General features: G+C 45.0%; 1 protein-coding gene across 3 annotated transcripts in view; it reads right to left on the reverse strand.

Moving 5' to 3' along the window:
• Window positions 1-12,600, reverse strand: part of PLD1 (phospholipase D1) — a 74,361-nt gene that overhangs the window by 30,399 nt on the left and 31,362 nt on the right. For all 3 annotated transcript variants that reach the window (XM_064385239.1, XM_064385240.1, XM_064385238.1), the window contains exons 5-11: window positions 12,387-12,495; window positions 10,907-10,972; window positions 5,217-5,275; window positions 4,658-4,750; window positions 2,078-2,230; window positions 1,231-1,380; window positions 359-442 (exon numbers count right to left, since the gene is read on the reverse strand). In XM_064385239.1, coding sequence (XP_064241309.1) covers window positions 359-442; window positions 1,231-1,380; window positions 2,078-2,230; window positions 4,658-4,750; window positions 5,217-5,275; window positions 10,907-10,972; window positions 12,387-12,495 — 714 coding nt within the window. The remainder of the gene's footprint in view (window positions 1-358; window positions 443-1,230; window positions 1,381-2,077; window positions 2,231-4,657; window positions 4,751-5,216; window positions 5,276-10,906; window positions 10,973-12,386; window positions 12,496-12,600) is intronic.

Below are 12,600 nucleotides of genomic sequence, written 5' to 3' on the forward strand. Positions count from 1 at the left end.
GTTGAGCATCCTTTTCCCCTGATACACTGAAAGACACCCATGCCCCTCAGCCTAGCAGCTATTTACACTCCTGAGGAGCCCCTCAATCCACCACGTGTGCAGTTCAGGTGGTGCCTCCGTGTGATTTCAGGCATTTCTGTGGAGGGAGACAACCAAGCTGTTGATCTGAAGCGTGTGCTTTTGCTGCCAGCCCTCCTGAAAAGGCCTTTGAACACAACACAAGGAGAGGTTTGGGTGTGCTGCCAAACCATCTGGCTGCAGGGCTAGCTGCCATACTGTAGGGCTCCGAACAGTGCCGCATTGTCGGGAGCGTCCCCGGAGAGACAGCTGGGCAACACCCAAACATGTCAGTACTCACCACCAATCTGTGATGAAAATTTCTTCCTTAGCAGCTTCCATGGCATTTGCAACGTCTTCAAAGTACCACTTGGCATTGACATACCTGCAAAAGCAAACAGAGTGCAGAGTTATGCTTCCTCCCCTTCATTAAACAAAGTACACAGCTGAAGAGTGTTGGGGTTCTGTGTTAATGACATTTACGTTCTCTTCTCAAAAGCAAACACCATCCTAATTTCCAGAATCAGGACAACATGCAGGGAGAATTCTATGCTGTTATCAGTAGCTTGATGAAACAGCACAATAAGGGAATATTAAGTGCCTCTTGGCACTTCTGCCAACTTCACGCAATATTCCTGGGTGCTGCTTGACATGCAAGCCAGATTTGTCTCTCAGGAAAGGATGATGGAATGGTGCTTCCTTTGATTTATGGGAAGTACTCAGGCAGAGGTTGTTGCAAAGCAGGCGGTGCAGGGAAGGCACTGGTCTGCTTCCAGCTAGAACCCAGTTTTTGAGGCACTTTTAGGAATACATTAGTGCAGTCAGGTTACACTGGGGACAGAATGATTTCTCAGGGGCTGCTGTGTGCATAAAGCCCAGCCCACCCTCCCAACTATATCCAGATCTGCATTTGTTGATTCCCTCTTCTTCTTTTTATCCTTACAATGACAAATACCCAGCACCTTTGAATTTAAACATTACTTGACTTGCAAAACACAATGAGCTGCGACGCCGAGAGCTCCTGCCACCAGCACTGCTACTCTGTCCCTGGTGAAGAAAGCCTCGTTTGGTTTTTTTTTGCAACTTCTCTATTATCACCAGGCCCCAGAGCTACCAAGGCTCCCAGCTCTGTTGATCAGAGGAGCTGAGGGCAGGCAGGTAGCAGGTGCTCACCACTTGGCCAGGGTGTTCTCCTGCACGGCCGCGTAGGAGCCGAAGCGATGCTCCGTCAGAAAGTCCTTGCCGTGTTTCCGGATGAACTCGTCTATGCCCTGCCTCCACCACTGGGCATGTCTGTAGCTGTTACACTTCAGAATCAGTGACCTGTAAGAACACACGAAGCACAAGGCAGGAGGCTGAAGCCATTTGCATTTAACTGGGCTGCTCCTCACTGCCTGTCTGTGTTGGTAAATGCATCTGTACCAGTCATATTTTATTTACGCAAAAAGTAGGGACGTGGCTGCTTTGTTTGCAAAAGAATGCACAGCACTGAGCTGCTCTGAGTGACTAACACTATTGCACTGCCAAGCACAAAAAACCCACCCATGTTTAAATTATTAGCACCAGCTTAACTTGGAGTTGGAGCCAGCCAATGTTGTATTTTTTAAGAGACGAATTTATACTGTGCGCTAAAATAAAAACATTAAATATCTCTTTATCCCCCACTAGCATGTCTTTTGAGCAATACTCCATTGGGATGCAGAAGAAAACATCCTTGCTTGCAGCTTAAAGAGAACAGAGTGCCTAAAAAATTACCTAAGCAATTGCTGCCAAACCAGACTGTGCAACTCAGCATGCACCATGGCCCCAGGCCCCAATAACCACAGGGATGGACAAACAGAAGCTCCAAATGCCTCATTAAGGCATGGGAAATAATCAGCATTAGGGCCAAATCCCCAGCACGTCTGAGCACACCAGCAGCAGCCACCCAGGCTTGTTAACCACTCCTGCAGAGCAGCATCGATTTCTCCTTAAAAAGCAAAAGCAAACTAAAAGGGGATAAACAAAGTTGTTTTCTTACCTGGAAAGATTGTCAATCTGCAACCCGTATTTCGTTTCTGTTTCTTTCTGGCCTATCTTGATGTTGAATTCCTTATCAACCAGCAGAACAAAGGAAATGGCCCCTGAATCAGGCTTCATGTACATCAGGAAGGAGTCCTTCACAACCAGCCACCTGTACAGACACAGCAACCACGTCACCTGGATTTCACACCCATGCCAAGCCTTAAAACATGAGATACAAAAAGAGCTAATAAAATGGAAAAGTGCTTCTTCAAAACACATGCAAGTCATTTATCTGGCAAATCTACTAAATGGTAAAAATTATTCTCAGGAGCTAGACTGGGGGTGGTTTTCTTGAGGAGAAAAGTGTCTATTTTACAAACTTGGGTAATGAGTTTTAATTCAATATAGGACTTTTAGAGTTAAGTAAATAACTCCTTTTTACAAGAATCTTTAAAAATACAGGTTCCCTTGTTAAACAAAACCCCTGAGAACCTCCCTGGTCATAAATCTCTGAGCATGAGGAAAGGTGCAACAAGCATTTCTCCATCCCTGATTTTTATTCAGCTTGCATGCTATATGGGAGTTATTTGACATTTCTTACATTAATTCTGATGCTAGGATCACTTTCACTCCTATCAAAATATATGAACGAGGCATTTTGGAAAGCTTTTATTGCCAAGCAACAGGCACCCTGTCAGAAACACATGAGGAGGGATGACCGGCAGGTTTTACATAAATATTGTAGCCTGAAGGCAACTCTGGGAAAAAACACATTTTTTACTGTGAATGGCATTTCTAATTTTTTCTCCCCCTGCAGCGTAGCTGGGGTAACCAGCCCCCTCTGTCCCACACAGGTCTCCATCACCAGACCTTCTCTTCATTCTTCTGCACACTCAGAAACACACAAAGCAGCACAAAACACTGCAAAAATCTGTTCATTCTTATATCTTTAGTAACAGCCTCAGCTCCTCAGCTACTTCCCGTATTTTTTTATTAGATACCGTAATTTTTTTTTTTGTGCTTTCAGGGCCCTGAAACAGTTACCTGGCATCACCTCTCATTTGGTGACAAAATACCTCCCCTCTCCATTTGGCCCATAATTTCTCTCTTAAACATCCCACGGGGTGTATTTCCAAATACTCTCCCTTCTGTTTTTCCCAGGCAGCTCTACATGCCTGAGGAGTCTTGCCTGTGCCCACTCACAGCTTCACCCCACTATCCTCCTCCATGTCTTAAAATCCTTCCTTTAAATAACCCTCTCTGGGAGATATTACTGTTATTTGCTTATTTATTGATGGATAACTATCAGTCCAGTGGGCCAAGATGGGAATTTACTGTCTCACTTGTGATATTCTGTTCACAATCCCACTCAAACACTTCTCCTACCCCTTTTCTAGGCTCTAAAGAAAAATGGAGATCCATCAGAGCTGGATGTGCTACTGTCCCCACTACAGCTTGAGCTCTGGACAACACAAGAAAGGGTTAACTGAGGAATATAAAGAAGAAAAGGCATTTTTCCATAAAAAAGAATTGGTGGCGATTTAATTATTTGACCTGAAGGAAGGTCACACCTTTGTCTCCTTGTGCCCTCATTACAGAGATCTTCTGTAAGCCTAAATTAAGAAATGTTGGAAAGACTGTGCAGAAACAGGACCTTTTCTTCATAAGAATGCACAAAGGTCTTGTTGGAACACAGAACAAATAAAAATAAAACTAGTGACAGCCCATGGGTGATACTAAAATCCAAAGGTGCATAATGCCTGGGGTAAGCTCCATTGACTAAGAAATTGTTGCTGTAAGGCAGATATGGGCTATTTGAATTTTCAGAGGGAGAGATTTGCCTGGGAAGGGCATGCTCCAGGAAATACACCCTGCATTTTTTGGAGGCTGGCTGGTAACACAGGTACTGCCCCACAGCACTCATCTCCCTGTGCTGCAGTCCTAGGCAACACAGAGACCTAACACAGAGGGTAAAGGGATGGAAACAGCAAATTATGTCTGTGTGCAGCAGGAAGGGACATGGGAACAGGAGAAAACATTGGCATTCAATACCTGCATTAATCAGCAAGAGGCAATGTATTTAATGCCAAAGTTAATTGCACCAAACAGCTCCTTAGCGCTGCAGCTCACACCTGATTTAATCCTGCCCTGAAGCAGTCCAAAGAGTGTTGCAATTAATTGATTTTTATTTTGTAAATTGAGGAAGGGAAGCTCAGAAGGCCAGGCTGAAATCTGCCTGGGGCAGGTCACCAGCTACATTCCCTCCCAAAGGCACAGAGCCACCTGTGCTCCCGCAGCAGGGAAAGCTGGGCACAATCTGGGAGGTCACTGCCATTTCTGTCAGCTTTGGGAAATCCCAGATTTTCTCTGGAGTAACATGTCCCTTCTGTGAACTCCAAAGGAGAAAAAAAAAAAACCCACCACACAGAAGGTGAGGCAGCAAACAGCCCATGGGCCCTTCCAACCTGAAAATCTGTGGCTTTCATAAAAATAGCAAGATTCTCTCCCACAGATTTTTTAGGAGAAAGAGACAAATGGGGGTTTTTGTGTGCCCAGGGAGCACGTGGCATCCCCACCTGTGCCACCCCAGCAGTACCTTTTGGACCAGCGGTAGCACATCCTGCCTTGGCCACAGCAGTTCAGGCCAGGAATGCGGTGGCCCCCGGAGCGCTTCATGATGAACCCTTCTCTGCAAGGACAGAACAGGCTCAGGGTGAGGATGGGGCTCACCTGGAGCTGCAGGGGGGGTTTGAACACCCAGCCCTTCTGCCTAGGGCTGGCTCTCCAACTGTGCCCTGAAAGCTGGATGAAGGGCAAGAATAATCCCCCCAGAAGAAAATAATGGAGTTTTAAAAAGCACAGGGTCACATTTCACAGCACTGGAAGCAGAAAATAAAGTGGCTCAACAGGGAGGGCTGCAGGGAGAGAAGTGTGGAAACCCCATAAGCACTGTCTTGTAAAGCAGCTCACTCTCAAAAACATTTCTCCAAATTGTAGCATTTCTGTCTGAACAGTAATAATTTTTCATATCTAGATGGCAAAATATTTCCCAGTCAGTTAGTACTGAGAATGGAAAGCTATTAATTTTAACAGTATTTATGTATAAAGCCATGCTCTTAGTGAATCCTAACTCACAAAGACAGCTCACAACTCACATGCCCTTTGGTCCCAGGTCGTGGATGAATGACAGCTGGCTTACTCCAACAAACTCCATCTGGCAAAGAAAAAGAGATTCCCCCATCTTTATAACCATGAAATCCAAAAATTTTTTTCCTTTATCAAAGTGGCCTGCCATAAAGACCTACAGGACATCCAGAGCAGATGTTATCCACCATCACTTAACCATCTGCAAGAAGACCAAGGAAAGTATTTTGGTTGAGTTTTTTGTTTGTTTATTTTAGATGTACTTTGGAGACCACATTTCAGGACAATTAAATTAAAATACATCACAGGTATTTGGTATTCTCCCTGGTATTCTCCCTCCTGGATCTTTGGCTGAAAAAGGACTCAAGTTTGACACTGTTCAGGAGTCTGTGTGATCTTGGCTGGCTACCTGAACCCTCTCCTCCCTCCAGGGACCCTCAAAGAAAGACTGCAAAGGAAATGAGGACACATGCCCAGAGCAGGGAGCACAGTTTAAGTCCCCTACCCCACGGAGACACCACAAGAGGGTTCAGCCCCACAACCCATGAGCATCCTCCAAGGCCACTGCAGCAGGTCAGTGCTGGACACACATCACTGCCCATCTGGTTCCAGGAATCAAAAACCCAAAGGAAAACCACAGTGGGGCAGGAGGAGAGCAAGTTCAAATCCCAGAGTCCAGGAACCTGCCTCCTCATGGCTCCTCCTGCTTCAGCAGGGATTGCAGGGAACAGAACAGTGAGCAAAGCCAGTGAGAAAGCTCAGCATGATTACATTCACCTCTAAAAATAGGACACTGGGCAGTTCTGACCCAGCAGGCTTTTCTTGGCACAGCAGGACATTCCTGGCAGTGTGCTGGTTATTAGCCCTGGGCCCCTTTAGCAGGGAGAAACATTCTCCCAGGGTGTCCTGTGCAGGACAGGGCTGGGGCAGGCACAGCCCTGTGAAGGAGTTGCCTGGCACAGCAGAGCCCTGTCTGCACCCAGGCACTTCTAATTTATTGTCACAGCAAGTTGTCCAAGTGCAGAAAGGTGCTCAGGGCAGGTGTCACTGTCCCTTTGGCCAGGCAGCAAGCCAGAGGGAACCTCTAACAGCACATTTTGGCCATAAACCCTGCTGGGACTGCAGTCCAGGGCTCAGCCCATGCTCCTGACTGGAGTGGGGATAGGAGGCAGCCTTGGTATCAGCTTCAGGATATGCCCACACATACCCACAGCAACTCCAAGAAAAGGCTTTCTCCTCTCAAGGAAAGGGCCACTGTCATCTCTCTTTGGCAAACCAGCCTCAGGGCCCTCATCAGCAAAATGCAATTTTGCACAGGAATTACACAGGTGGCCCCCTAAGTCTCAAAGACATTTTCAGACACCAAGTATAACAAAAAGTATCAGTAAATTTGAGGTTAAAGTCTATATTGCCATTACAATGAGGTGAGCACAGGCTCCTTTCCCAATATCATAATTTTTTCCCAGAACACAGCAGTAGGACTGAAGATCCTTCCATCTCCTCATGCTTAGCTACTCCTGGGATTTTCCCAAACTTCTCATATCAGCCAAGGCCATGACGAAAAACAAAAGACACTACTGCTTTCCTCTGAATATCTCAAGGACATAAAGTAACCTCTACCCAACTGAGGCAATTTTAATGCTTTGATTTTAGGGTGATTTCAGCCTGTTTTCAGAAAGTGATTAGAACAAGTCATTCCATGCTATTTTACCAACCATCTTGCTCTCTCTGTTCTCCCTAAGTGTTCTGGAATAGCACCAGGTGTGACCAACAAATGTTTCAGCTGTTTCTGCAGCAACACTCAGAGCAGGGTGGGAAGTGTTTGAAAAAATCCAGTGTATCCTACAAGCCCTTATCAGAGGTCACAAGCAAATTCTCAGGCCAGTTCTTTGTCTGGATCCCATTTTAAATTCTTCATGGCATTTCCTATCAGGCAAATCAGAAACCCAGACATCTCTCTCACAGTGGGCACACACACAAAAAAAGCACAGAAATGTCAAAACCCTTTGAAAATGCTGGCTGGAACCAGAAAGCTGGCAGGAATTTGAGGAGCACTGCATGCAGAGAAATAATGGTCCTCAAAGAAGCAAAAAGAAAAGCCAAGAGGAAAAGTTACTTTCAGAAACAGAACTACCACTACATAAAAGAGAAAGAAAGATTGTCTGGCAGCACAGCAACCTCCTCTTCAGCCAAGCAGTCTCTGGAACAGCAGTGACAGGAGCCCATGCAACACACTGATCAAGTGTTGGTTAGTAAAAAAAAAAATAAATTAATTAATTAAATAAATTCCAGCAGTTAGAAGGAAAATTCCCCAGTGTAGTGCAAAACATCTGATGGAATGATTTATTGTTCCAATTAGCTATTTTTACTGTCACAGTGCCTCATCTGAGGTGCTCATCATTCACAGAGAGGCTGGGAGAGGCAGGCAGGAGCTTTCATCTCCGTCACATCAGAATTCCTGCGCTGCCCAGCTGCCTCCCTGGGATCTGGCATCCCACTCTGGTTTCAGAGAGACCCGCAGCAGGATGGCTTTGGCATGAGATATGGGCCAGGAGAATGCAGCTTCAGTGACATTGTTGTGGCAGACAGGAGTGATGGGCTGCAGGAGGACAGGCTATGGAAGGTGGAGAACCAGCTGCAAGGTGTTCAAACCATCCTGTCCTGCCAGCAATGTGGAGCAGGCATGATTTATGTAAGTAAAAATTTCACAGAGTATCTGCATTTCAGAAAGGATTCAGCCTCTCCATGCTGTATTTTTTCATTTTGACTCTTGCTCTTTATTTAGTGGGTTCAGAAATGCATCAAAAGCTGATTGGCACTGGTCACTAGCAATAACGTGGAATTACACACTCTTCAGAATGATATTGTTCAGCACAATTTCTTACACACAAAAAATTGCTTATACAAAATACACATTAAAAAAAAAACAAACCCTTAATGTGCTGCATTTCAAGTGTAATAGCTAGAAATATTGATGGGTTGGGTGGGGACCTCCACAAAGGTCTGCAGATCCAAGCACTGTATCAGAGGCAAACCAGAGGCCTCTCTCGCTTCTCAGCTGCTCTTAATTAATATGAGTCTTTTTTACTCTCTCTAAAGTTCATGAAAAACATTACACACATACACATACTCCAATCAAATCTTACTTTTCATTTTGCTTGGGCATCTTTTAAGCATGGGAGCTTGAACAAAAATAATGCAAAGGTCGGTCCAATTAATAAAATTTTTGAACAGAATCCAATTAAGTCTCAACATTTTGAGGCTATATTACTCTAATTTCCAATTTTCAGAAAAAGAAGTGTGAACAGTTAACACACTGGGATTCCCACAACATTCATTTTAATGGTAATTGTCTTCAAGCGCTTCAGCCCAAAAGTACTATAAAAAGGTTTTGGAAAGAAGAAGAAGACATGAGATTTAATCACATAAATCAAATAATTAAAAAATATATTAAATATAAAAAGCTAGATGATGTACAACCTCTCAAATGCCATGTAGTCATTGTGGACCTGATCCTTAACCCAACCAGTGACTTCAGGTCTGCAAAACCAAAGCCTGACGTGCAGGCTCAACTGTCTTAGTGCATGGCACATCCTCCAGACAGTGTATAAAGCACTTTGCTCTCACTGGCAAATAATAAATTAACCACAAACCCAAAATAAAAAAAAGTAAAAAAGCAAATTCATTAAACTGTGCAGCTCAGATGTAAAAAACATCTCCTCAGAGATGCTACTGACCCAAGCAGGCTCTTCACAATGACCAAGGGTTACACTGCAGGCAGGTCTCAGCTTGCCTTTGCAACTCCCGGCCTGATTTAACAGAGTTCCTGATTTTAAAAAATCCTCAGTGCATGGATTTGATGAGAGGAACACAAAGGAGTCCAAATGTGCTCCAAGATTAAGACAGTTACAGCATTTGTCAGCATCCGGGCAAAAGACTTCTCAACCACAGGAAGAGCAAAGCCCTCATTTTGTTCTCAGGAGGACAAATACAGTTCCAGGGAAAGTGCCAGAAATCTCCACTTCAGTCTCGTCTGAGGATGGTGGGGGTGGTTTGGGTGCTGTTTTAAAGGAAGCACTTCCTTCCAGTGCTTTCTTCCAGCCTGCAGGACCCGTGCCGCCACCACGGGCAGCAAACGCTCCCTGAACACTTCTCTGTGGCCAAATGCAGTGAAAGCCAACAATAAACTGAGAATTTATGTGCAAAAGGGACATCTGGCTCCAGGGGCTGGGGACAGAAGGGCAATTCAGCCCAGGAGGGAGCACCCCACAGCTGCCTGGGAAGGCAGGGCTGCCCATCTCCTCTCCCAGCCCCCACTGTGCAGCCAGTCTCAAACCACAGCCTGGCCAAAGCATCACCCACGTTCTCATAGGAGCAGAAATGTTCCAAAATATTTTAAAAAGGCAACGCCTGCCTAAAAGTGACAAGATGGATCCACATTGTAAAATAACTCTCCCCCGCTCCGCATATGCTACTGATCAAAATTGCCAAGTTATCCCAATCTTGCTTCTAGAACAAAGAATGACTCTTTTCCACATGCAGCTCTTCACTGCTTTGGAATTAAGCTCCACAGCCTGTCCCCTAAAGAAGCACTCTAAGGAATGCAGCTTCCTCAGCCTGAAGATCTCTTGCCATCCAGAGCACAATGGCTAACTCCAATGGGCACTTTGTCCCATGGAACAAGCAGAGCTCAACACTGAGCTCTGCAATAGAGCACACACAGTTTTTAAGTTTTTATACACAACATCCAGCTATGAGCTGCCCAACATCCCTACACAACGGAAATCCTGCAAAATAGAAGAATATCTAACAACAGCAAAAGTGGAAGAGAAGTGGCTGCTACAGAAACCCAAAGTTCAGTCTGCATTTTTGGCTTGTTTGAAAACCAGGTGATCCCAGCTATCACTCTGTGCTCAGAAATGTCACCAAACTTGGCAGCTACTCAGTGCGTGCATCAGATTTTGCTGGTAACACAAAAGATGAAGTAACACAGTCATTATGCAGCCAAAAAAAGGGAAATAAATTACCATCCCCAAGAGATGTCACAGCTGCAGCTGACAGGTGAGGACTTCTGAAGAAACATTCGAGGATGAATTTCAAAAGAAATATTTTTGCTTAAAATAGGCCTGAAGCTGGATTTGACATCTCTTCTCATTTCAAGCAGTGTTGACTTGGGGAAATAAGCCAACTACCATCTCCCTTTGGAACTGACAAAACACTCATTCACCTCTCTGGGTATCCCACACACACAAACTCAACATCACTAATGTCCAGGGAAACTGTACAGAACAGAAACCTGAGACAAATCTGCATCCAGAACCACACATAAAGCCCAGACTGAAGGAGCAAATACAAATATGGCTTGAATTCCAATTTTTAAAGTATTTAAAACTGTAACTTATCATCTTACACAGTCTGCAGAATTAAACAGAATCTCACTACATCATACATGTACAGCCAGCTGTCTGGACTGAACCAGCCTGAGGAGGTTATCACTGTGCTATACCAGCAACCTCTAGCCCTGAGTCATTCCTTTGGTTTTAATCATATTACATCTGTGTTGGAGAAATCAGCTAAGCCAAAATGCTCACAAAACAGCTGTAAAATGTTTCTTCCAGAAACTGAATGCTTTCTTCCAGTGAATTCAGCATTTGTAAAGTGAATATTCTTTATGTAATTAAGCAAAGTAATTTCTACTTACTGTTCCATGGTAGTTCCTGTACATTGGCATTTTCAGGATATTTGTCAAGTAGTCCTCCAGCTGTTTCTACAATCAAAATGTTGAAACTTTAGATTGGATGTGGAGGTTTTTCTTGAAAATTCCTGTAATCCAACTGTCTGGCATTCAATCAAGAAATCAGACCCATTTTTCAGTTTGAGTGGATAAATAAATCCATTATTATGAGCTCACAGGATATCATAGCTCAGCACCATAAACAGTTTGGCCATAAACAGGTTGTTCACTGTTCATAGTCCTGTGTTTGTATCTTCCACCAGCAGACCTGTTCCGTGGCAGGGTCATTTTGGAGGTCAACTTTTGTGACTGAGCTAAAGTTTCAGAACAATTTAAAATACTAAATCAGTCCCCATTGTTTCTGACCCACAGGAATCAGCTCTGTGAGAAAACAGGCTCAGAGGCACTGAGAGAGCCTGTTTAACCAAAACAAAAGGTTCATGGGGTGAGTGACACAGGGACCATGCTGTCCTGTCCCAAGGACACAGAGAGCAGTGGCTGGGCCTGTCCTCCCCACACAAGAGGGGAGAAGAGAAGAAACTGTTATGGGAGAAGCAATCTCTTACCATCCTCATGGTAAAGGGGAAAAGCAAAAATTAGACTGTCTGGGCATGGGAAACTGGGCACAGTCCTACAGGGCACAAAGCAAACTGAAAGGAAACATGGGCTGAAAAATAAAAGCATCTATACAACAGTTTTCTTCCTCTTTTAAACCCACATCTCCCTCCTCAAAGTTCCCACACATCAGAGAAGCTGTGAACAGCAGGGTTTCTGCATGGCACAGCCACAAGACACAATCCTTTAATCCTCTGGGCCTTGAAGTTCCAGTGGCACAAAGCCCAGGGAAGGAGGGAGGGAGCAGCAGAAAGAGAACGACAAGCACAGCCTGAACAAACATGGGGTTTTTAATTTGCGAGCAGAAAAGCTGCAATGAAGAGGTAGGAAGACATCCACCCTCTCCATGGAAGGGCCCATCTGTTAACATCTGATGAAGTTACACAGAACACGTGTGCCTGGGCTAAAATTACCCACTTCAGCATCAATAGCCTGGCTGTCATCTCCTCTTTCAGAGGGGGATGGCACTGAAATCTCTCAGAATTTGATGGCCACAGGGCTGCCTCCAACACGCAACTTGACTCTGAAAACTGCCTTGTCTATCTTTAAATCAGAGCAGGTGGGAGGAGGGGAACCACCACTCTCAGCATCACGGTGTTCCTCAACTGCAGAGAAAAGCTCTGCCCACATGCACCCCAGGAGCAGCATCCTCATCATTGCACAGCAGAGGATTTGGCATTAAAGCTGGACTTGTCAAAGCCAAACTTTGTCAAGCAAAATACTGCAATGATACCAAACAAGGTTTTGATGGTGTGTGGCTTTGCAAGCAACCTGCCAGGCTTCTCTGTACCTCAGAGCATCCCTCTGGCCCCCAGAGTGAGGTGGCACTTACCCTCCTGCTGGAGAAGTGCTCCTCCCGCACCGTGCTCTCTGCGGTGTGCGGCAGACTCGGCATCTGCCGCGGCTCTCCCCTTTTGATGGATTGTCTTCTCACCGTGTGACTGCAAGGAAAAACACACCCCAGCATCAAGTCTCAGAGCTGCAAGTGTCTGTATGCCTTGATCCATAACCCCTCTGCTGCAATGCCTTTATTTTAGCTATCCAAG

This window comes from Passer domesticus, chromosome 11 (assembly GCF_036417665.1).
Source record: "Passer domesticus isolate bPasDom1 chromosome 11, bPasDom1.hap1, whole genome shotgun sequence".
NCBI lineage: Eukaryota > Metazoa > Chordata > Aves > Passeriformes > Passeridae > Passer > Passer domesticus.